Source organism: Vidua macroura, chromosome 8, assembly GCF_024509145.1.
Source record: "Vidua macroura isolate BioBank_ID:100142 chromosome 8, ASM2450914v1, whole genome shotgun sequence".
In the NCBI taxonomy this organism is placed as follows: Eukaryota; Metazoa; Chordata; class Aves; order Passeriformes; family Viduidae; genus Vidua; species Vidua macroura.
In genome coordinates this window covers 4,407,698-4,431,366 of record NC_071578.1, presented here as the reverse complement: position 1 = coordinate 4,431,366, position 23,669 = coordinate 4,407,698, and the positions used below count along the sequence as shown (strand labels likewise).

The 23,669-nt window shown below is 40.7% G+C and overlaps 1 protein-coding gene across 1 annotated transcript in view; it reads left to right on the top strand.

The window, feature by feature from the left end:
- The window catches only part of DMBT1 (deleted in malignant brain tumors 1), a 70,477-nt gene extending 47,093 nt beyond the window's left edge, over positions 1-23,384 (top strand). Inside the window, 3 exon segments of the mRNA XM_053983983.1 lie at positions 21,256-21,641; positions 21,998-22,266; positions 23,212-23,384. Of these exon segments, the coding sequence (XP_053839958.1) occupies positions 21,256-21,641; positions 21,998-22,266; positions 23,212-23,384 (828 nt within the window).
- The last annotated feature ends 285 nt before the right edge of the window (positions 23,385-23,669 follow it).

Below are 23,669 nucleotides of genomic sequence, written 5' to 3'. Positions count from 1 at the left end.
ATTCAAGCAGGGCTTTGTTGCACGAGATACGATGAAAATTGAGCTGTGCTCATGTGAGGGCTCTGTGCCTCCACACAAAGTTGTGTCTTTTCCAACCTCAGCGATTCCATGACCCTGTTTGGCAAAGCCAGGCCTTCTATCCCAAATGTTGGATGTTGATATCCCCAGTTCAGGCTCAGAAATCCAAAAGTGTAGCTCCAGCTGCAGAAGAGTGGCCAGAACCTGCTGCTTCAGTTTCCTTTTGAGAGCAGCACTCTGAGCACATAGAGTAAACACTTGATCTGAGCCTTGCCAGCCTGAGACAAGCCCTCTTTGTTCCAGAAGCTGACTGGATTTCCCTAAGGAATGCATTGTTGGGGAAGACAAGAGAGCTGCTCCCTGCCAGCACCGCAAGGATTCAGCCGGGTGGGCGTCACAGGAGGTGCTGCCCAAAGGCAGCAGTGTCACTGCTGGGCTGGCAGAAATCAAGCTGGAAATTAACTGTTTGAAACACAGGCTAGAATCTGGACAGTCTTGAGAGGTTCCTGGCATTGCATTTTGGGAAATAAATAGCATTTTGTTTACTACAGATAAGGCAGTCCATTGCCCTGTAAATGTTTTCTCCCTGGTTCCTCTTGGGCCAGTGGCTGCTGTGGGATATCCAAGGGGAGGGGTTAACCACTGCTCCCACAAAAGAGAAGGGTTTCCAACAATTATTAAGGTACTCAAAAAAAATGAAGCTATTAGAAAGGAACTCCTGCAAAAAAATTTACTAGAACATTTTAGAAGTTGAAAGTATCTCCACTCAATTAAATATATCATTGGCTATTGCTGCTCTTTCAGTTTCTTGCCTTCCAGCGACATTTCCTCTGTAGAATCGAACCCTATCAGATCAAATCCTTTGGTTTCACTTTGGTTTGCCTTGGATTTTTATTTTAGTGACCACATTGTTTTATTTATACAACCTTTTTACTACGAACACTTTAAAAATTCATATTTTCCCCTATAGTCATAAACAAATGCTTTTCAACACTGGTCTGACTTCTGTTGTAGACCTGTGTAATAGTCCTGGAACAAGGTGTATTAATCTGCTTCTTATTGTTTCAACAATACCTTCAGCACCCCATTTCCTTGCTAGATGTAGCTGTCACTGCAGTGACTCAAACTCCACCTAGAAGTGACAGATTTTTTTCATTCATTGCTGGCACAGGATCTGAAGAAAGAGGTAAACTTCTTACATTTGTGTAATTGCATTTAGTATCATGCTCTGATGTTTCAGAACTGAATTTGTACAGAGCAAAACACAGGAGGTATTCAATGCCTTTATAGAAGAACCTGCTTCAAGCAGCATAAACCAACTTGCATAAATCTCTGGTTCTGTCTTTCCATGAAACACCCACGTTCAGGGAAATTCTCTTTTGTCTTTCAAATAAATGTCAGTGACGGAGGTGAATGGGTGGAACCAGTGCTAAGGGCAGGCTGAAATATTTTGCAAAGAGCCTGGGGGGAACATTTGTGATGATTTCTGGGATTAAAGTGATAAAGCAGCTGTCTGCAATCAGCAGGTTTGTGGACATGCTGCATCACCCTCAGGAGATGTGGCTTTTGCTCACAGCCCAAGAAAAATTGTCATGGATGATGTTCAGGGGGGATGAGAAATACCTGTGGGGGTGTCCTCACAAGGGGTGGTGTGGAGAGAAGTGTGACAGCCACTGTGATTCCAGTGCCATTTGCTTGCGTGCAAGGCAATACCTTTGCTTGCTCAAGAGGAGCCACGGTGAATTTTTAATTTTGTCATATTCAAAAGTGCTCCCCTGAACTATAAAACACATTTCTCCACAGCATTATGCCTCTCTTAATACCCACATTGTCACCAAATCTCTGTCCTATGCAGTGTTTCCCTCTTTTTTCCTTGATTTTTAATCCATATTTGACATGGCAAACTTCCATCCAACTAAGGTTCAAAATCTTTTAGTGCATTTTAAGCAGTGTCACTCAGAGTCCATCCTCTTATATTACCACACTTTTTAGTCACCTGTAACCTCCTTTAACCAATTCTATTTGCTCTCTACCAAGGTTTAGCAACAAAATCAATCCCAAAGCACATTCTGCCCTCACAGAACCAACAAACTTTCACACAGGAGACTTTTCCTGAACTTACAGTCCTAATCCCACATATCTCACCTTGACAAAGCTTTTATTGAACACCCGAGGATCATTTATTTGAGTGAGATAACCAGGATAAACCAAATGCAAAGGTTTAGAGTCACAACTGCTCTGCAGCTTAGGGACAGAAAGCAAGAGAAAGTAACCAGGGCTGTGTCAGATCCCTCTGAAGGATAAGCCATGACCTTCTGGCCCTTCTTGGTCCTTACCCAAATTTGACCTTGACAACTTTTTTAATGTCTGCCTCATGGTAAAAAAAAGTTGAAAGTCTTGTTCTCCACTGATTTTTCAAGTTGTTAGCAAGGACAGTCAACTCTTAATTAATTATACAGTTGTTGGACACTCTGTGAAACAAAACAGGTTTTACAAAAAAGGTGAAGTGTTATCACAGAATCATAGAATATCTCGATTTGGGAACAATCCATCATGTTTGAGTCCAGCTCCCTGCTCCTCACAGGACTACCTACAATTAAACCACCTGATTTATAATGTTGTCCAGGCACTTCTTGACCTCTGGTAGGTTTGGTGCTGAACCAGAGGAGCTGTTCCAGTGTCCAACCACCCTCTGGGTGAAGAACCTCTTTGAAAAATTTTACACAGTTAATTTTACAGAATTTTACAGAAACTGTAATTGCTAGAATGTATATTTTGTCTATTTCTTCCTCTGACAGCTTCTATGGGAACTGAAATGCCTGGCACTTTCAATTTCATATTTATTCAACCATTTCTATTTTGAAAAAAAATTCCCTACCATAAAAAAATTGCTCTTTAAATTATTACTGGTTCGCACCTTATTTCGTTTCTTCAGTAGCTTATGCATGAGGAAAAGCTTAAAATACAGTGTATTTTGACCACAGAGAAAGCAGTAATTCTGATTTGCATGAGTTTTCATGAGGATAAGCATAGATTTTTAATATTTAAGGAGATTTAATATATGAAACTTACATATAAATCTAATTTGCCACAGGACTGAAAGGATGTGACCTATTGAGTATGAAAAACCTCCTCACTGGATCAGTTTGTCAAAAGTTTCAAGTCTTAAAAAAGGAAAGGTGCTGCATAAAACAGAATTTTTAATATTATATGTTATTTGGATTTACTTCACACACACACAAAAAAAAAAACTAAGAGAATTTATGCACTTCCTTATGAAACTCAAAGGTCCTTAAGTGATATTAAAATGCAAGGAGAAAAGGAAATGCGGTTATAAGGAAGTCATAGTGATGCTCTGCTGCTTTGGCTTGATTAACCTCGTGTCTTGGTCACCCTTGTCTCAATGAGTTGAACCTTGATTTTGCTCCATTAATTTAAATACTTCATTGTATATATATCAATAAATACCCGCCATCATTTGTCTAACACAGGTAATTTGTTTCATTATGATCAATTTCATAATCACTACTCAGCTGGGAATAAATAACTTTGGCAGCCTACAGAGTCTTTCTTCTTCTCTGCACTGGCAGTGAGCTACACTGTAAACTTCATGGGTCTCACTGCACTGATTTAAAAATTAAATTTTAAAAATTTAAATTCAATTTAATAGTGACAGCTCAGTTGCTGGCACTCCAAGGCCACTCCCATGTTTGTGATGACAAATGTTCCAAGTGTGCTGGAGAAGATGGCACTGATGTGACCCTGCCCGTGGCACTGCTGAGGTCAAAGGGATTTGCTGGAAGCTGAGGAAAGCTCTCCTTTAAGACCATTGTCCACAGGAAAGTGGAAAGCAGGAAAAGCTGCAGGAATGCAGCAGGTGCCAAGACAAGCAGGGTGTGTTGACAGAAAGCCTTACTGGGAAACAGGATGGAATGGCCCCTCCTGCCATGTGTGGGGCCAAGGCCACTGACAGCCCTCGACTGCGGCACAGCCTTCACCCCTGACAAAGATTTTCCCTCACTGGGGCTTCCACAGGCTGTGACATCCTTATCCCAAGGGAAATCTCCTCTGGCACTGGGAAGCTGGACCCAGCACTCAACACTCAGTTTTGTCCAAACACAGTGGCTTCATACCTAAAGTTTTCACTTTACAATAAATTCACCATAAATACAGGCAATTGCCTCGCGGGTTATGTTATTGAGGATGTGATTTACTTCAACAGGGATTTGCCTTTTGTCTATCATTCCTCAAAAACACCTCTCACTTCAGAACTTATTTGACTTCAGTGGAAAGGCTGTCAGAGAGAAAACCCGGCCTGTTCCAGCACTAGTGTGGCCAGCAGGACCAGGGCAGTGGCCATCCCCTGTGCCAGCACTGCTGAGGCACCTCAGATTTGGGATCAGCTTCGGGTCCCTCAGGACAACAAAGACATGGTGGGGCTGGAATGTGTCCAGGGAAGGGAACAGAACTGGGGAAGGGGCTGGTACAGGACTGACTTTGGCACTGGGAACATTCCACAGTGGCAAGACACTGGGCATGGCCCGCCCCAGAATGTTGGGAATGCAGTGGCTTCAGCAAAAACCAGGATTTACCACATAAGAAAACTTTTCAGGAGTGCAGTATGATGCTGAAAGAAATGACAAATACATTGCTATAGCACGGGAAAATATTGTGAGCTCACACACATCAGTGATTTTTCTTTTTCCCCAGGGAATGAGAAATACAAATAAATACACGTACAGGAGAGAGGCAGTCAGGCCTAGCTTATTCCTTCCAAAACACTTCGGTGGAATTCCTTACAGAAAATGCGTACTTTTAAAGGGATTTGCTCAGGTGGAGAGTCTTTATGGGTGCCACAGCAGCTCTGTGGTGCTGGAGCATCTTTTCCCAGCCCGGTGCTCGCTTCCCAAGGACGGGGCCCCGCTGCCCTCCAGTGGCAGCAGCACCAGAACAGCTCCAAATTTTCCTTCTGCTTTTAGCCCCTTTAGGCCCAGATACTTAGAGAAATTATAATACTAAATTAAATTATTTCCAGGGATGGGGGAGATGTGCCAGTGCAGCAAAACTTCACTCTGCGAAAAAAGATTAATGCTGAACTTCCAGCCCAAAGCTATTTCACTACACACCCTGTTTGTTTTCTAGGAGCACATTTTGATAGATTTCTTTAAAATGTTCTAGGGAACATCTTTGCCCTTCCAAGACCACAAAGGTCAGCCCTCCTGTCATCACTGCTGGTTCTTGGCACGCAGGATTTAGCCTCTGCATGACCTCCTTGGGTTCTTACCTGTTTCATATAGGAGACTGAGGAATGCTGAAAAAGCAAATCTTGATGCTTCTTAATAAATAAAGATTTTTGCATTCAGCCATGTTCCTTCCATGTCACCTTCTATTCCTATATCAGGGCTCCAAACAGAATTGTACTGTGCCATGAAAATAAGAAAAGCGTTCATGAAAAGAAAAAAAAATACATCCATTTTTAATTCAGCTAAGAAAATTCAACTTTGTTTTTTTTCCTCTCTGTAGCTGAGTCCCTTCTCCCTGACAGGACAAAATGAGGCAGAGCTGGAGGCATCCTTTAGGATGTCAGAGGCCATGGTGGAGTTGACACCATCACTTCATGCCAGGGAGAAGACTGGATGCTCTTTTATTGCTCTGGGGGCTGCAAGTCAGAGAGAACTGCAAATCTGAAATGTCTTCTCCCAGGTTAAAGAGAAGTCAGGAAAAAAAGAAAAACTGCTTCTTACATGAGTAATTTTGGCAAACAAAGAGAATTTGTTTGAGGCCTGCCTGACACTTTTAGGATGCTAATCTTTTGGCACAATCCTCACACCAATTAATCTGGTTAATATGGTTGTAAATTAGAAAATGTCTTAATGGGTGGCATGAGAATCCTTACCAAACAGCCTAATCTCCAAAAGTAAATCACTGCTTCCTGGAACAGCCACACCATCAACACAGGGCCACAAAGGTGCCCGGGAAGTGTTTGGGAAGATCTCGGTGGCCAGTCCAGAACAGCTCCCTGAGCTGGATCTCCTCATCCGGATGTCTGGATGTTCCTTGTGAAAGGAAAATCCTCACTAAATCACTTCCTTGGCATCGATCTGGAAGCTCAGGGAGAGGGATCAGGTTACACAGCACCTGCCTTTGATGCAGACCAGAACCCACTGGGTATAAATTCTGCAGCTGTGCTGGGCTAGAACAGACCACCCCCAACAACCATGGACCTCCACGTGCGTCTCACCTGGCTGCTTCTGCTGAGCACCACTCTCCTGACTGAACCAGGTACTGCCTTGAAAATATTTTGATTTTATAGAACTGTTGCTGAATTATTTCTGAAATGTTACAGAATTATTTACTAATACAGTCTGGCTTGCTGGGAAGTGGTGGCAAGGATTCTCCTCAACTATTGCTGATGAGTTTTGTACCATAGAATAGACAGTTTGTCTTCTACGTCAAAGATTCGGTCCAAATCCATAGGTTGTATTTCAAAATGTATGTACTTCAAAATACATAGTACAATATATATAATATATGTAATATTATATTAAGATACTATATTTTGAAATATAACCAATGAAGGTTACAGACTGAAGAAGGCTTAAGAATATTCCTTTGTTTCTTTTCCGTGAGGGAAATAGCTTGTGGAAGTTGTTTTCTAAATGTTCTTCATCCAATATTCTAGTTTTAATTAAAATTATTCTATACTGTCTTTTTTAAAATGTAGAGAAAGAGGGGGAAAGAAACACAGAGCAGTCTGCCAGACCCAGGTAGAAATATGCTCTGCATGACATGTTCCTTCAAAGTTATAATCATGCTAGTTTGAATGGGATAATTTGAGCTTTATTTATCACCATAGGCATCATGAAAAAAGTCTTGCCAATCCCTTACAAAAGGAGGTGGTTTCACAAAGAGATTAAGGGTTGGCTGTGTTGAATTATTTCCAAAACAAGAGTATGATTAATTACTTCAGGGCTAATACATTTCTTTCTCTGCCACAGCAAGCGGAGCCTGGTGGAACCAGCCAGACAGAGACTTAAACTCAATATGGAAAAAATTTACCGACTGGATTAAAGAAAAATTGGAGCACAAAGGTAAGAGATGTGCTCCTGAGTGTGAATGTACCTGGCAGATGTGCAGAGTTCCCCGAGCCAGCTCTGGGTGAGCTGTGCCTCAGCAGCACAGCCAGCCATACCTTACCAGGGTAGATCAGGCCCTGCACGCAGCAGAGCCACGAGGATTCAAATTTACACATCAGAAGTTTAGCTATAAATAAGCAAATTGAGATTTAGCTGTCAACTTTTGCTTTAGTTCCACCACAACCACAGAGACTGGCATCTGGAGGGGATCGATGAAGTTTATCATGATGGAAAATGGGGCACGGTCTGTGATGATTATTTCAGTATGAACAGTGCCAACGTTGTGTGCAGACAACTTCACTGTGGCCAAGCTGTCTCTGCTCCTGGGACTGTCTTACTTTGGCCTCAGTGGAAAAGTCATCCAGTTGGATGATGTGCAGTGTAGAGGAACTGAATCCCACCTTTGGGGCTGCCGGCATGCCGGCTGGGGCAAGCACAACTGTGGGCTCAGTGAGGATGTTGGTGTCATCTGCTCAGGTAAAGATAAAAACAATAATGAAAAAAAAATATAATTATAAGAAAAAACCTCCTTGGATTATGCTGTTCACCATAAATGCAAGAAACATCAGGGTAGAGCTTGGAAATCAGGCCAGGGCTGAAAAGTGGAGGTGGGGTTGCTTCTTCTGTTTAAGTCTGAGTGATTGAGGAGCAAAAGGATGTCTTGCACAAAATCACAAGATTGGACAGCAAGCCCTGGGTATGAAAATAGTGAAAAGCAGGTGGTTCAGGACCACTTTAGTCAATGTCTGATCACAGCCAACCCCCAAGATAAGAAAGACAAAGAGGAAGGAGAAAATAGAGGCCATCCAGTTGTGAACCAGGCATGTGTGAGTGGAAACAAAAATAATTCTCATCATAAATATGTAATATAAATAACTGCCCAAGAAAGTAAATTCTTGCTTTTTTTTTCCTTTTCACAGATGCAATGCACTCCACAGTTGCACCGACAGGTAAGGTTGAGCTTTTGGGACAGGAGTCCCAAAATTAGCTCTGTAAAGAGTCTCCTCAGTGCTCAGAGTCTAATTTTTAACTCAAAAAATCATGTGATTATGGCTCCTTGGCGGACAGTTTTCTACAAATGCATGTGCTCTGAATTACAAGTTATTGCTCCAAATTACTATTTATTCACCCACTGCAACATTATTTCTTTATATTTTCATTATTTCTTTGCATTGCTAGTACAAACTGTATTTGCCACTTACCTACTAATAATTAATGAAAACATGAGGCAAGTTTTTACACTCCAGGTCTAAGTTTCTGATTCTTTTTTTTTTTTTTTTTTTTTTTGCTGAAATAATCATAACACACTGGAAACCTTAAAGTACAGCCTCTACTGATGTTTGTTGGGATTTCTAGGTGTTAATTATGCTCTTCATAATACACACAGAAGAGCAGGTGTTAAAATGAAGTTTTCTACCACATAGAATCATGAATATGTGTTTTATTATATGTAACACAGAAATGAAAAGCTGGTTCCCAAAACCATTTCTTCTTAAGGTTTTAACACAGTAGCAACTGTGACAGCTGCCACAGAACCCCTGACTCCTGCTGGCAAAGGCAAGGTTAAAAAACAAGCTGCAAATGTCATGTGTGGAAATTTTGAGCAACAGATGGGATTTCTTTAAAGCAGGCAGGAGGAACACAAATCTCCCAAATTCGCTACAATGAAGTGAACTGGAAGATGCTTTCTGAGCCTCATGACCAAAAGTTAAAGTCCAGGGATCTGACTTTCTTTCCCATGAAACCCAAAGTGTGAACATGTCCCAGATCCTTGCAATGTCTCTGCAGGTTGCCTTTGTTAATAAATATTAAACGGGGTGAAAGTAATTTTTTGTAATCAAAAATAAAAGGCTGTGCAATGACTGATTGTCCCACAAAGCCCAAGTTTATTTACCTTCATCAAGACTTTCATTCACATGTTCACTCCTAATTGCTGCCAATCTCTCTCTGCTTTGTATTTCCTCAGATGTGTCTTCTGCACCCACTCCTATCACAGATGAAATGAACACATTAGCTCCTGAAATCCCAACCACAGTTGATGAAGGTAAGAACGGCCATTTCACATGTGCTTTTTAAAGCAAACTCTCTGTTAATTTGGGGTTTTCAGCCAAATTAAGATGAGACCATGGAAATCTGTAGATATTCATAGCAGACAATATAGTTGTCCTTAGTTCCTCTTTTGTGAAGGAACAATCCCCCGACAACATCTTCACTTGAAAAATATCAGCCTGTCAGGACAGGCAGGGATAGCTACACCTACTGATTAAAATCTCTGAGTTGTAGCTGTAAAGAACACACTTACAAAATTGCAAAGAAAAACTGTCCAGATCATTGTAATTCTGTGTGTCCAAAATTCATAAATGCTCTGGAAACATTAAGGACCACAGACAGGCATTTGCACTCATTTCCCTCAGCTGGGGGATGAGCCTCTCCAGTTATTCAGCAATTGACAATCATGCAATGGTTTGAGTTGGAAAGGACCCTAAAGATCACCAGGATCCAACCCTCTCCCATGGGCAGGGACATCACCCACTAGATCCGTTTTTTTATTAAACCTGAGACCTAAATCAAGTCACAAGCTCTTGAAATCACCCTTAAGCTTTTAATTTCTGCTTGCAGCCATTTAATTTCTCACCCTTTCAGCCTCCCTCTCTTCCACCAACCCCACAGAGGAAAGCAGGACATCAGAAATCCCGATTACACCACAGACAGGTAAAGGGCACTTGCACAACATGCAGAATGTCAGAAAAGCGTGGCTGGGACAGGACTTCAGCGGGGAAGCCAAAATATGCTGCAAAATCAGCATCTCTCAGTGCAGCTCTATGGATTTGGCCACCCTGCCATTGACCTGCTGCCACCAGCCAGGCGGGAGCTGCGAGTGCTGCGGGCAGAGCCTGCTGTGAGGATGGGGCGCATTTTGAACCCACACCATGGAACCTGAAGGCATTGAAATGCATCCAGAGCTGATTCCAGCCTTACCCGAGTGCTCTTTCCCTCTTGTTTCCACATTTCTTCCTTTTTCTCGCAGCCTCTGAAAACACTTCGGAACCAAACGTGTTGCCTGATGCACTTGTAGCAGATGTGACAACCCCAGCTGCAGAAATCCTTTCCACGCTGGCTGAAGGTAAGGTACAGACACAATGCCATAAAATCCAGTAACAGCGCTTGAGTTTGTTCAAAATAGATTACATTGATAGGACTGAAGTAAATTAATAAACCTCAAGATCAGTCAACTGCCAGCTCATTGACTCAGTGAAGAAGCAAGGAGGGAGGCTGAACCACGCAGTATTTAAAGGATGGGAAAAAACAAACCCAAGCCCTATCCCTTAAATTACAAGGTATCCCAGACAAATGAGGCTCTATCACTGTTAAATCTAAGCCCTGATTTCCTATAAACAGGAAATGCTGTAGGTCTCAGAGGAAAACTATATAGTTAAAATGCAGACAATATTTAATTTCACCTTTTCGTTCTGGATTAAGTAAAACAGGATTACTCTGGTTTATATGCTATGGGTCGTGGTGGAAAAAAAATACGTTTAAAATGCACACAAAATTTAATTTAGTTTTTTCTCTCTCACAGCAACAATCTCTCCTCCTGCTGAACCTGCAGATGTGACCACTTGTAAGTTAAATACCATTACTGTGGTGTATATGCTATCAGTTTTTGGGAAAACAAATATTTAAAATGCATATAAAATTTAATTTAGTTTTTTCTCTCTCACAGCAACAGTCTCTCCTCCTGCTGAACCTGCAGATGTGACCACTTGTAAGTTAAATAGCATTACTGTGGTGTTAATTGCTATCAGTCTTGATGAAAAAATATTTAAAAGGCATATAAAATTTAATTTCACCTTTTCTTTTTCACAGCAACAGTCTCTCCTCCTGCTGAACCTGCAGATGTAACCACTAGTAAATTAAATAGCATTACTGTGGTGTAATTGCTATCAGTCTTTAGGAAAAAAAATATTTTAAATGCATATAAAATTTAATTTCACCTTTTTTCTCTCATAGCAACAGTCTCTCCTGCTGCTGAACCTGCAGGTGTGACCACTTGTAAGTAAAATAGCATTACTGTGGTGTATATGCTATCAGTTTTTAGGAAAAAATGTACATTTAACATGCACATAAATTTTAATTTCACCTTTTCTCTCTCACAGCAACAGTCTCTCCTGCTGCTGAACCTGCAGATGTAACCAGTTGTAAGTAAAATACCATTACTGTGGTGTAATTGCTATCAGTCTTGAGGAAAAAAATGTACATTTAAAATGCACATAAAATTTAATTTCACCTATTCTCTCTCACAGCAACAGTCTCTCCTGCTGCTGAACCTGCAGATGTGACCACTTGTAAGTAAAATAGCATTACTGTGGCGTAATTGCTATCAGTCTTTAGGAAAAAAAATATTTTAAATGCAAATAAAATTTAATTTCACCTTTTCTCTCTCACAGCAACAGTCTCTCCTACTGCTGAACCTGCAGATGTAACCACTTGTAAGTAAAATAGCATTACTGTGGTGTAATTACTATCAGTCTTTAGGAAAAAAATATTAAAATGCATATATAAAATTTAATTTAGTTTTTTCTCTCTCACAGCAACAGTCTCTCCTGCTGAACCTGCAGATGTAAAAACTTGTAAGTAAAATAGCATCATTGTGGCATACATGCTATCAGTCTTTAGGAAAAAAAATATATAAAATGCACATAAAATTTAATTTCACCTTTTCTCTCTCACAGCAACAGTCTCTCCTGCTGCTGAACCTGCAGATGTGACCACTTGTAAGTTAAATAGCATTACTGTGGCGTAATTACTATCAGTCTTTAGGAAAAAAAATATTTTAAATGCACATAAAATTTAATTTCACCTTTTCTCTCTCACAGCAACAGTCTCTCCTACTGCTGAACCTGCAGATGTAACCACTTGTAAGTAAAATAGCATCACTGTGGCGTAATTGCAATCAGTCTTTAGGAAAAAAATATTAGAATGCATATATAAAATTTAATTTAGTTTTTTCTCTCTCACAGCAACAGTCTCTCCTGCTGAACCTGCAGATGTGACCACTTGTAAGTTAAATAGCATTACTGTGGTGTAATTGCTATCAGTTTTGAGGAAAAACTATTTAAAATGCATATAAAATTTAATTTCACCTTTTCTTTTTCACAGCAACAGTCTCTCCTACTGCTGAACCTGCAGGTGTGACCAGCTGTAAGTTAAATAGCATTACTGTGGTGTATATGCTATTACTTTTTAGGAAAAAATATACATTTAACATGCACATAAAATTTAATTTCACCTTTTCTCTCTCACAGCAACAGTCTCTCCTGCTGCTGAAACTGCAGATGTGACCACTTGCAAGTTAAATACCATTACTGTGGTGTATATGCTATCAGTTTTTGGGAAAAAAAAAATTTAAAATGCATATAAAATTTAATTTAGTTTTTTCTCTCTCACAGCAACAGTCTCTCCTGCTGCTGAACCTGCAGATGTAACCAGTTGTAAGTTAAATAGCATTACTGCGATGTAATTGCTACCAGTCTTTAGGAAAAAAAAAGAACATTTAAAATGCATATAAAATTTAATTTAGCTTTTTCTCTCTCACAGCAACAGTCTCTCCTGCTGAACCTGCAGATGCAACCACTTGTAAGTTAAATAGCATTACTGTGTTGTATATGCTATCAGTCTTGAGGAAAAAAATATCTAAAATGCATATAAAATTTAATTTCACCTTTTCTTTTTCACAGCAACAGTCTCTCCTACTGCTGAACCTGCAGATGTAACCACTAGTAAGTTAAATAGCATTACTGTGGCATACATGCTATCAGTCTTTAGGAAAAAAAATATATAAAATGCACATAAAATTTAATTTCACCTTTTCTCTCTCACAGCAACAGTCTCTCCTACTGCTGAACCTGCAGATGTGACCACTTGTAAGTTAAATAGCATTACTGTGGTGTATATGCTATCAGTTTTTGGGAAAACAAATATTTAAAATGCATATAAAATTTAATTTAGCTTTTTCTCTCTCACAGCAACAGTCTCTCCTACTGCTGAACCTGCAGATGTAACAAGTTGTAAGTAAAATAGCATTACTGTGGTGTAATTGCTATCAGTCTTTAGGAAAAAAAATATTTTAAATGCAAATAAAATTTAATTTCACCTTTTCTCTCTCACAGCAACATTCTCTCCTACTTCTGAACCTGCAGATGTAACCACTAGTAAGTTAAATAGCATTACTGTGGCGTAATTACTATCAGTCTTTAGGAAAAAAATATTAGAATGCATATATAAAATTTAATTTAGTTTTTTCTCTCTCACAGCAACAGTCTCTCCTGCTGAACCTGCAGATGTGACCACTTGTAAGTTAAATAGCATTACTGTGGTGTATTTGCTATCAGTCTTGAGGAAAAACTATTTAAAATGCATATAAAATTTAATTTCACCTTTTCTTTTTCACAGCAACATTCTCTCCTACTTCTGAACCTGCAGATGTAACCACTTGTAAGTTAAATAGCATTACTGTGGCATACATGTTATCAGTCTTGAGGAAAAAAATGTACATTTAACATGCACATAAAATTTAATTTCACCTTTTCTCTCTCACAGCAACAGTCTCTCCTACTCCTGAACCTGTAGATGTAACCACTTGTAAGTAAAATAGCATTACTGTGGTGTATATGCTATCACTTTTTAGGAAAAAATATACATTTAACATGCACATAAAATTTAATTTCACCTTTTCTCTCTCACAGCAACAGTCTCTCCTCCTGCTGAACCTGCAGATGTAACCACTTGTAAGTTAAATAGCATTACTGTGTTCTATATGCTATCAGTCTTGAGGAAAAAAATATTTAAAATGTATATAAAATTTAATTTCACCTTTTCTTTTTCACAGCAACAGTCTCTCCTACTGCTGAACCTGCAGGTGTGACCAGCTGTAAGTTAAATAGCATTACTGTGGTGTATATGCTATCAGTTTTTGGGAAAAAAAATATTAGAATGCATATATAAAATTTAATTTAGTTTTTTCTCTCTCACAGCAACAGTCTCTCCTCCTGCTGAACCTGCAGATGTAACCACTTGTAAGTTAAATAGCATTACTGTGGTGTAATTGCTACCAGTCTTTAGGAAAAAAAAAAACCATTTAAAATGCATATAAAATTTAATTTAATTTTTTCTCTCTCACAGCAACAGTCTCTCCTGCTGAACCTGTAGATGTGACCACTTGTAAGTAAAATAGCATCACTGTGGTGTAATTGCTATCAATCTTGAGGAAAAAATATTTTAAATGCAAATAAAATTCAATTTCACCTTTTCTCTCTCACAGCAACAGTCTCTACTGCTGAACCTGCAGATGTGACCACTTGTAAGTAAAATAGCATTACTGTGGCGTAATTACTATCAGTCTTTAGGAAAAAAAAATATTAGAATGCATATATAAAATTTAATTTAGTTTTTTCTCTCTCACATCAACAGTCTCTCCTGCTGAACCTGCAGATGTAACCACTTGTAAGTAAAATAGCATCACTGTGGTGTATATGCTATCAGTTTTTAGGAAAAAAATATTTAAAATGCATATAAAATTTAATTTCACCTTTTCTTTTTCACAGCAACAGTCTCTCCTACTGCTGAGCCTGTAGATGTAACCACTTGTAAGTTAAATAGCATTACTGTGGCGTAATTGCAATCAGTCTTTAGGAAAAAAAAACATTTAAAATGCATATATAAAATTTAATTTAGTTTTTTCTCTCTCACAGCAACAGTCTCTACTGCTGAACCTGCAGATGTGACCACTTGTAAGTTAAATAGCATTACTGTGGCATACATGTTATCAGTCTTGAGGAAAAAAATGTACATTTAACATGCACATAAAATTTAATTTCACCTTTTCTCTCTCACAGCAACAGTCTCTCCTACTGCTGAACCTGCAGATGTAACCACTTGTAAGTTAAATAGCATTACTGTGGTGTATATGCTATCACTTTTTAGGAAAAAAAAATTTAATTGCACATGAAATTTAACTTCACCTTTTCTTTTTCACAGTTTCTCCTAGTCCTGCACCAGCAGACCTTACCACTAGTAAGTAATTCAGTGTTACTCTGGATTAGATACTACAAATTTCAGAGCAAAAATATACACTTAATATTTAATTTCACCTTTTCTTTTTCACAGTCTCTCCTAGTCCTGCACCAGCAGACATTACCACTAGTTAGTAATAAAAGAGTAACTATGGCCTACATGCTATGGGTGTCAGGGGAAAAAAAAATACATTTAACATGCAGAGAATATTTAAATTCATCTTTTCTTTCTCACAGCAGCAGCAGCACCCACTGCTGCACCAGCAGACACTGCCACCTGTAAGTAATGCAGTGTTGCTCTGGTTTACATGTTTAGCTGTCCACCATGCTCTGACCATGTATTGACTGCCTCCCTGTCTCCATGAAAATATAACCTCAGGGACTGGAGATAATCCCAGCTGCCTTCCCTTTGGCTTCCAGACACAATAAAGGAGCAAAAGGGAAAGAGGAAACAGAAAAACACTGGCCCTGATGAAAGCAGTGGGAAGGGGCAGACACCCTGCATCAATAGAAACCCAGATTTGCTCTTGGTCATCCCATTCCCAGAAAATCAGCCTTCCTGCGCTTCCCAGAGCTGCATCCCAGTCCCTGCTCACTCTGGGATGTATTTGCCATGGGTGTGGGCAGCTTCAGTGCCCACCAAGGCATCCACAGCCCTCACAGCACACGGCACTGGGCAGGCACTGCATGTCAGAAGCTTTATCCCAGCAGCCCAAACTGGTGTTTAGCAAACAGCCCCAGGCTCCCAGAGCTGTGCCATGGTCAGAGGCAGCACAGGGATGTGTTTTCCTCCCACTGAGGCTGCTCCCACTCTGGAACATTGTCCAGCCCCCAAGTGAGACCTGCAGGTCTCCTGAGGTTTGGGTATCTCTCCCCTGCCCAGCACTGGGAAAACAGTTTTTAACTTGCAGTTTTGTTTTCTCTTGTGTCTCTGATCAGCCCCTGCAGGAGACACAACACCTGGAGCAGAAGGTGTGTATAACTTCAGTATATTGGTCAGAATTTCAGGATAACCTTGAGTAAAATCCTGCTCCACTCCCCCTTGACAGCCCTGGCTTTGCCCACACAATAATGGAACAGACACTGAAGTGTGGTTTTATTTTCTCTTTGAAAGTCACGACCGAGCCCACAACAGCTGAAAACCCAGCTATTTATTTCTGGACATTTCTTCAGCTGTGGGGAACAGTGTACTGTATTCCATATGAATCATCCATGTATTAGAACACAGCAATGTTTAATTTAATTTTTTCTCTTCTCACAGTGACAAGTTCACCTGCTGCATCAGTCCCTTCAACTCCTGAAACAGCAGCCAATGCCACTAGTAAGTGATGCAGATTTACCCTGGTTTATACCCTTAATTCCCTACCAAAGCTGGGATCTGGTGATGTGCTGGCAAGGCTCCCTGTCTCCACTGCATGCATCATCTCACAAAATTAATATTGAACCTTGGGGATAATTTTTTTTGGCTTCCATACAAATCAAGGGACCTGAATTGTTGGCATTGATATGGGAGGAATACCTGCTCTGCTACAAGTTCTAAGGAACTGGAATTCTCTGAGGCAGACACACTACAGAATATAAATTCAGATTTTCTCTAGATCATCTCACTCCTACAAAGCCAGCCCCCCTGCACTTCCAGAGCTGAATCCCCACTGGAAGTTGAGTCACTGGGAATCCTTTTGACATATTCAGTGGTGTTTGCTTTGAACCTTAGTTTTCCACAGTGGGCTTTATCTTTTGAAAAAAATGAATTGCAAATTCTGCTCACTAGTTGATAACGTTCTGCCTCAGTTGCTCACAGAGCAGACCCAGGGCTTCTTTTAGAGTCTGGTCATGTCAGCTACACTTTGATAAAAGGCACTTGTCTGCTTTGGTAATACACACAGGAAACTGAACTTCAGGTACAAAGCAGACATTTGAACATGTCCCACACAGAGGGATAAACAGAATTAAATCTTGTGCCCATTAATGCCAGTAATATGTCACTTGTAGTACTCGAGCCCCCACACTTTCCTTAGTATGAAACCTTTGTCCATGACAATTCTATTCCTCAGAACTGTTGCTAATAATATTTCCTAGTCCCAATGTGTTCTGCTCATTGCCATGCTTATTAACTGATGGCATAAAAGCACATATTTTCCTCAATCAGCTCACTTTTTAACATTTTCTTTTTTTTCTTTCATTAAAAGCCAATCCAAAGACAAATGCAGCAACTACGGGCTCAGGTAAGGTATTAGATTCTTTCTTCTTTTTAATGCCTTCTCTTCCTAAGGGCAGGATACTCTGGGTAAGAGATGTGAGCTGGGAAGAGCTGGCAGTTCACTGGCAGAGGGGATGGGTGCAGGGCAAGTGGGAGAGGCTGGATGCAGGCAGAGAGATTGGGAATGCCACAGCTCAGCCAAGGATCACAGGCTGCTTATACAGAGCTGGCAGCAGAACCATCCTCAGTGGTGAGTGCCAAGGGGATGAGCTGACCTAGGTCTGCATCATTTGTGGTCAAAAACCATTTGAAATGTCCTCCCGTAGCCTGCCAGCTGCTGCCCACCCAGTGCCCTGTGCTCTGGAGGGCTCATAGGCAGAGACATCTGATGATCCTGGCAAATTCCCCCTCTTCCAGAAGAGAACAACACCAAGGAGTTACCTCAGGGTTAGTTGTTAGTTGTAGGAGGGAGAAATGAGCTTTTGATGGAACATCATCAAAGAGAGAGAAATTAATTTCCTCCCCACTCAGCTGCTATTCAAGGCCCACTTTTAAATTTGCAGAGCAGGCCAGTATTTAAAATACGTATGCAGTAAAAAAATATGCAGTAAAATACCTGCTGCATTCTCTGTGCTTACCTCTGGTTTATCAGCATTCAATTCCTTCCCCTGCAACAGAGCTCATTCCCCTGCCTGACCACGTGAGGCTGATGTTGCTGAGATACCTCAATAGCCTGTGCCGGCCAAGGAGACCTGGGATGCCAAGAGTAACACTGGAAGGGTAAATATTTATTCATGCATGTCAGATGCCCCAGCCAAGCTGGGATACCCCAAACATGATTTCACACCAGTTTTTTACACCCTTCAAATGCTCAGGTACAACTTGATTTGACTACTCAGTCATACCCATACTTCCAATTACTAATCACACTAAAATTTGGCAAAGCACCACGATTTCTTGGAAACAGACAGATGTTCTTGGTGCACATCTGTTGATCCAGATGTCCCTGGAGCCATTCTTGCTGGAGTCACTGATTTATGGCAGCAGATGATGCCAGCAGGGTTTCAAAGACATGTCAGAGGGGCTGGGATGCTGGTGTTGTCTTGGCTGCCCAGGGGAATCCTTCATGGACAGCTCTAAGCTTCCAAAAATCAAAATCCTCCTTTTCAGGGCTGTCCTTTAGTTTGTTTTAACTAAGCATGAACCATAGCAGAGTGTGCAGTAAAATTCCACTACCTCATCACTGTACAGCTTATAATGTGATTTAATATGTATTGACAAAATTCCACGAGGCACTTTACATGTGTGACATTTGTATGTGTTATGATGCACATTACACCAACAGACATCCAAATTCCATGCAGTGGCATCCCTGTTCAGGAGCTCAGTGCTGTGAGTTGTGATTAACATCACAGCTGGACATTTTTGGAAGAAAGTTTCTTGCAACCGAGGGAAAAATGGGCTTAGTGAGCGTGTCACAGTCATTACATGATAATTTATAAGTGGGGTTGTTTTTTTTTTTCCCTTTTTCAGGTGTGTAAATGACCCAACCTGTGGGAATCATCCTTCATCAGGCCAGAGGCTTGTCCAGCTCCGTTACGGAGCTGCTGTAAACCCTGCAATTTGCCTACGCTGCAAAGTGTCAGGGTGCAACATACTCCCTCTTCCTCCTCCCCAACCCTTCCCAGGGAACAGGTTCCCTCCTTTCAGACCCTTCCCAGGGAACAGGTTCCCTCCTTTCAGACCCTTCCCAGGGAACAGGTTCCCTCCTTTCAGACCCTTCCCAGGCTCCAGGAGAAGAGCCAGGAGAAGCACAAGCGACGGCGTCGTTGTTGTCATTGTCCCAAAGAAATGATGCTTCTGACTGTGACATCATGTTGAGCACCTCTAGACCTGTTCATTGTGTTCCAAAATCTGCTGCTTATTTCTAAAAATATACTAGTGGGTGTAAATCTAAAGGTATTTAATCTTAAATGAACTTGGGCTGCTTAATTTCAGGACTTTCGGATCTATACAAAAAAAAGCCTAAACTTCAATAAATACTCTCAGTGACAAAAAATAATTGGATCAACTGCCTGGTTTTTCTCATCAAGACTTTGTTTCCCTCTCAAGGTTCCTTCAGTTCTAATTGTGCTCAGTTCATTCAAAACTCCACCACACTCATAACCCTGAGCTCTGCTTCTCACAGGTAATGATTTAAAGGGCATCAGGTTCTGAAGGACACAGCACTGATTGGCAGGGATCCACATGCCAGCTCACACATTCACTGCAGATTCACATCCAGGCACAAAAGGAATGTTAACATTTGACAATTCCTTGCAAGTATGTGTGTGGGTTTGAGAAATAAAAGGCTACACAGAGTAAATGCAAATTTAGCATTTCCAGAAGCCAATGGGAATGCTGTGCAACATCTTTAAACATGTATTTAATGCCTCCACACTCAAAGGCAGTGTAAGTACATTTCAGGATGAAGAGACAGTTGCATTCAAAATCCTTAAAGTGAGTTAAAAATCAGAGAGGGTCGTTTTAAAGAAGGTATAGGTCTGAGATTAGAAGTGCAGTATCATTACAAATGCATTATAGATCAGTTTGCTTGCAAAGAAAATAGTCAAAAAAATTACAATGGAAGAAAAGCACCTGGATGTGTTTCAAGAAGGTCTTGACTTTATTTTCTAGTAAAGCTGGAAGAAGTAAAGCTGTTTGCACAGCTGTGGGGTTTGTGCTGCCCATGTTGGAGCAGCAGCTCCTGAGGGAGCCCTGGCTGCTCCCACCCCCCCAGGTACCAGCCTGACCCAAGGCCAGGTAACAGCACACCTGGGCCACTGGCACGGGCACAGCCCCAGGAGCTTTACGGACTGGGAACTCAGTGCTGCACTGAGAAATACTCTGCAGTTCACAGCTTTGGTCCTTATGAGACAAAATAGGGGGAATATATTGGAACAGGTACTTTGTTAAAGTTGTGCTAAGAGGAATTGAGGTTTCAGGGCTGTCCTTGTCTCCTTGCCTCAGGAAGGAAAAGCTGATTCCTTTTTCCTTCTGTAGCTCCTGGTGTGGGGCTAAGAAAGTCCTGTCTGCAAAGTGCAATCTTCTTCTTTTAATGTGTGACAATCTGGCCTTGCTCATCCCTGGCTGTTTCAGCAATGTATTCAAGACAGCTCTTTTACAAAAACAGCTGTACTTTACAGTCCTCAGCAAGGACAGGGAATGGTTTGCCCAGTGTAACCTAAAGGAAGAGATGTCAAAATGAAGGAGCGAGAAACCAAATTCCTGCTGAGCAGTGCTGAGAGAAAACTGCAAATGTGTCTCCCAAGGGAATCTGTCAGTCCCTTCCACAACATTCCTGCTCATGCCAATACCCCCAAACAGCCTGTGAATGAAATCTACTGGAAAATGTGCTCTGAACCACGAGAGCTGACAAAAGCACTTTAAACTTACTGCACACGGTGCCTGTTTAAAAAATGGCCCCACCTGTTACTTTCTCATTTTTATCTGTTAAAAAGAAACAGTGACTGACAGATTAAAGCCTCCCTCCACAATACCTTGTACTACAGGATGGTTGTGAAATAGCAGGAGGTATAAAAGGCAGGAAAGCCAAAGCCTGCCCTCCCCAGCTGTCCTCAAAATGCAGCTGCTCAGGCAGCTCCTCCTCCTGCCTCTCTTCACTGCTCTGGCTCTCGTGGAAAGCAACTCAATAGAATTCACAGGTATGGAAACCTGTTTATCTGTGATATTTCATTGATTTCTGCACAACAGGTCTTATATAGGCAACTGAAGGGTAAAATGTTAAACATCTCTAAAAGTGAAACTTATTTTAATGTGCTGATGGCATGATGAAGGGCACGGCATCACTTACACCAACACCATCTCCCTGGCTCCAGCTGGCAACGTCATCACCCACCAGAGGAACACCGAGATCACTGCACAGTGCAGGATGAGGAGCAATGAAACCTTGGAACTCATTTACACCACAACAAAAAAAGCCATCCAAAACCTGGCTGCTCGGGGGAAGTAAAACGTCAGCATGGCCTTCTACGAGCCAGATTTGTTCTCCAAGCCCATAAAATACTCTCCATACTACATAGACTCGAACCAAACGCTCTTTGCTGAAGTGACTCTTCATTCCACTGCCCCAAATCTCCAGGTGTTCATTGATACCTGCACTGCATCTCCACAGCCTGATTTTGGATCGCTGACATACGACCTCATCAGGAGTGGGTAAGGCTGATTTTATTACAGTCTCCTCATGTGTGAGGAAATAGGATCTAAATGTCAACTGCACTTCTTTTATTTTTGTCTCTTCCACTTTTGTCTCTTCCACTTACCTTCTTTAGTAGGCTGTGATTGGAAGTGAGATAAATTTAAATTTTGCAGATAAATTTAAAGACGTTCCACAAACAGAGCTAGGAAGAACATGCACCACATCATGCTGGGCAAAGGCAAAAAAGCACATCACTGTATGGCCACGTGTAAGAACAGTGCCCTGGTTAAATGCTGTAGTTACAGTTCACAGCACTTAGCCAGAATGATTATTCTAAGTGGACTCTTTTAACAATCTGTACATCCTTTTGCAGCTGCAATAAAGATGACACTGTGGTAACCTACCCAGCATTTGAAAACCATGGCAGATTCAAATTTAGGGCCTTCAGGTTCCTGAGGAGCTTCCCATCAGTTTATCTCCAGTGTGACGTTGTGATCTGTGACAGCAATACCACCAACTCTCGCTGTGCCAGAGGCTGCATCTCCAGGCAGAAAAGAGCCACCTCTCCATACACATGGAAAACTAACACTGTGGTGGGGCTCATCTGCCTGAAAAGAGAACTCAGGGCTGCTGAGCACTCAGGTAAAAGGGGAAAAAATAAGTATATGTATGTGTGCACTTCACTCAGTTTTATTGTTGGTACTCCAGATAATAAACACAGCTGACCTGCTCTAGGCCAGGTTAAATCCTCCCACTTCATGCACAGAACAGGAATAAAAAGGGCAGTCTTGAGAGCAGAAACCAAAAGCACCATGCCTTTAAATTAGAGCTGCAGAGGTGCTTGTAAGACAAATAAGCTTTGGTGCCATTTGCAGTCTGATCTAGGGTAGTCGGGTACTGACAGCACAGAGAAACTACAAAATATGGAAAAGCTATTTTTAAAAGCTTGTTTTGCTACTCCTACTGTGCTTGTTCCCACTTTTCTGGAGCCCAAAGCTCCACCTGAGAAAAGCACATTGGGCCACTTGCTTTCACATATCAGAGCTAGGAAATATTTAGAATTAATCTTGCCCTTAATAGTAATTAGAATATTTTCTCTTTTTTTAAAAAATATTAACCTTTCTGAACTCTAGCAATATTTTAGATATGTTCCCATTTATTTCAACAGTGAAAGATTTTGCATCTACATGTGTGGAAGTGAACACATCTGTAACTCAAGGGCAAATATTCAAGTGCAAATATTATAAAACAGAATGAGTTTTACTGAGGAGCAAATAGGAAACCACTGAAACCACAAGTTGCTTTTTTTTTGCCCAACTTTGCTTCAGCAAATATCTCAAATCTCTTTCATGGTGACAGCACTGCTTGGCAGAAACTTGGCTGCAGCAATACCAAATAACTGAACATCATTATATTCTGTAGGATTGTTTTATTACTAATTTTTACAACTCTTCAGTACTACATATTCAGGATTTGCACTCTCTGTGGATCATGTAAAATGAAATATCTGAAAAAATGTTTATTTAATTCCCAGTTAAATCATACAGTATTCTAAACTTTAAGCACTTTATTTTTCTCTCTACACAAAATCCCTCGCTGATGTAGAAGCTGAAAAAACACCAAACCTGCAACAACACAACTTCTACACTCTGGCATTTGTGGTTTTAATTTCAAACATTCTTATTGTGGTAGCTGTGATGCTAAAGCATCACAAACACCAGCGAGGATACAGCTATCAAAATGTCCAGAGGTCACTTTAACTACTTCTGGAGATTTCTATTTAGTGTCAACTGCTATTCATATTTGTCACCCAGAGAGGGAAGAGGGAAAAGATAAATCATTAAATTAACAGCATTGCAACTCAACAACACTCAGAAATCCATTTCAACTTCTTTTGTTACGAAATAAAAAATCCAAACCCAGAACTGTCTCAATTTAATACTCTATCTCAAGTCACTGAGTTAAAAAAGTGTGCCTACCTCAGGACAGACTTTATACCTTTACAGGTATGAAGTACAAGATAATTAAGATCCTTTTGTCTTAAA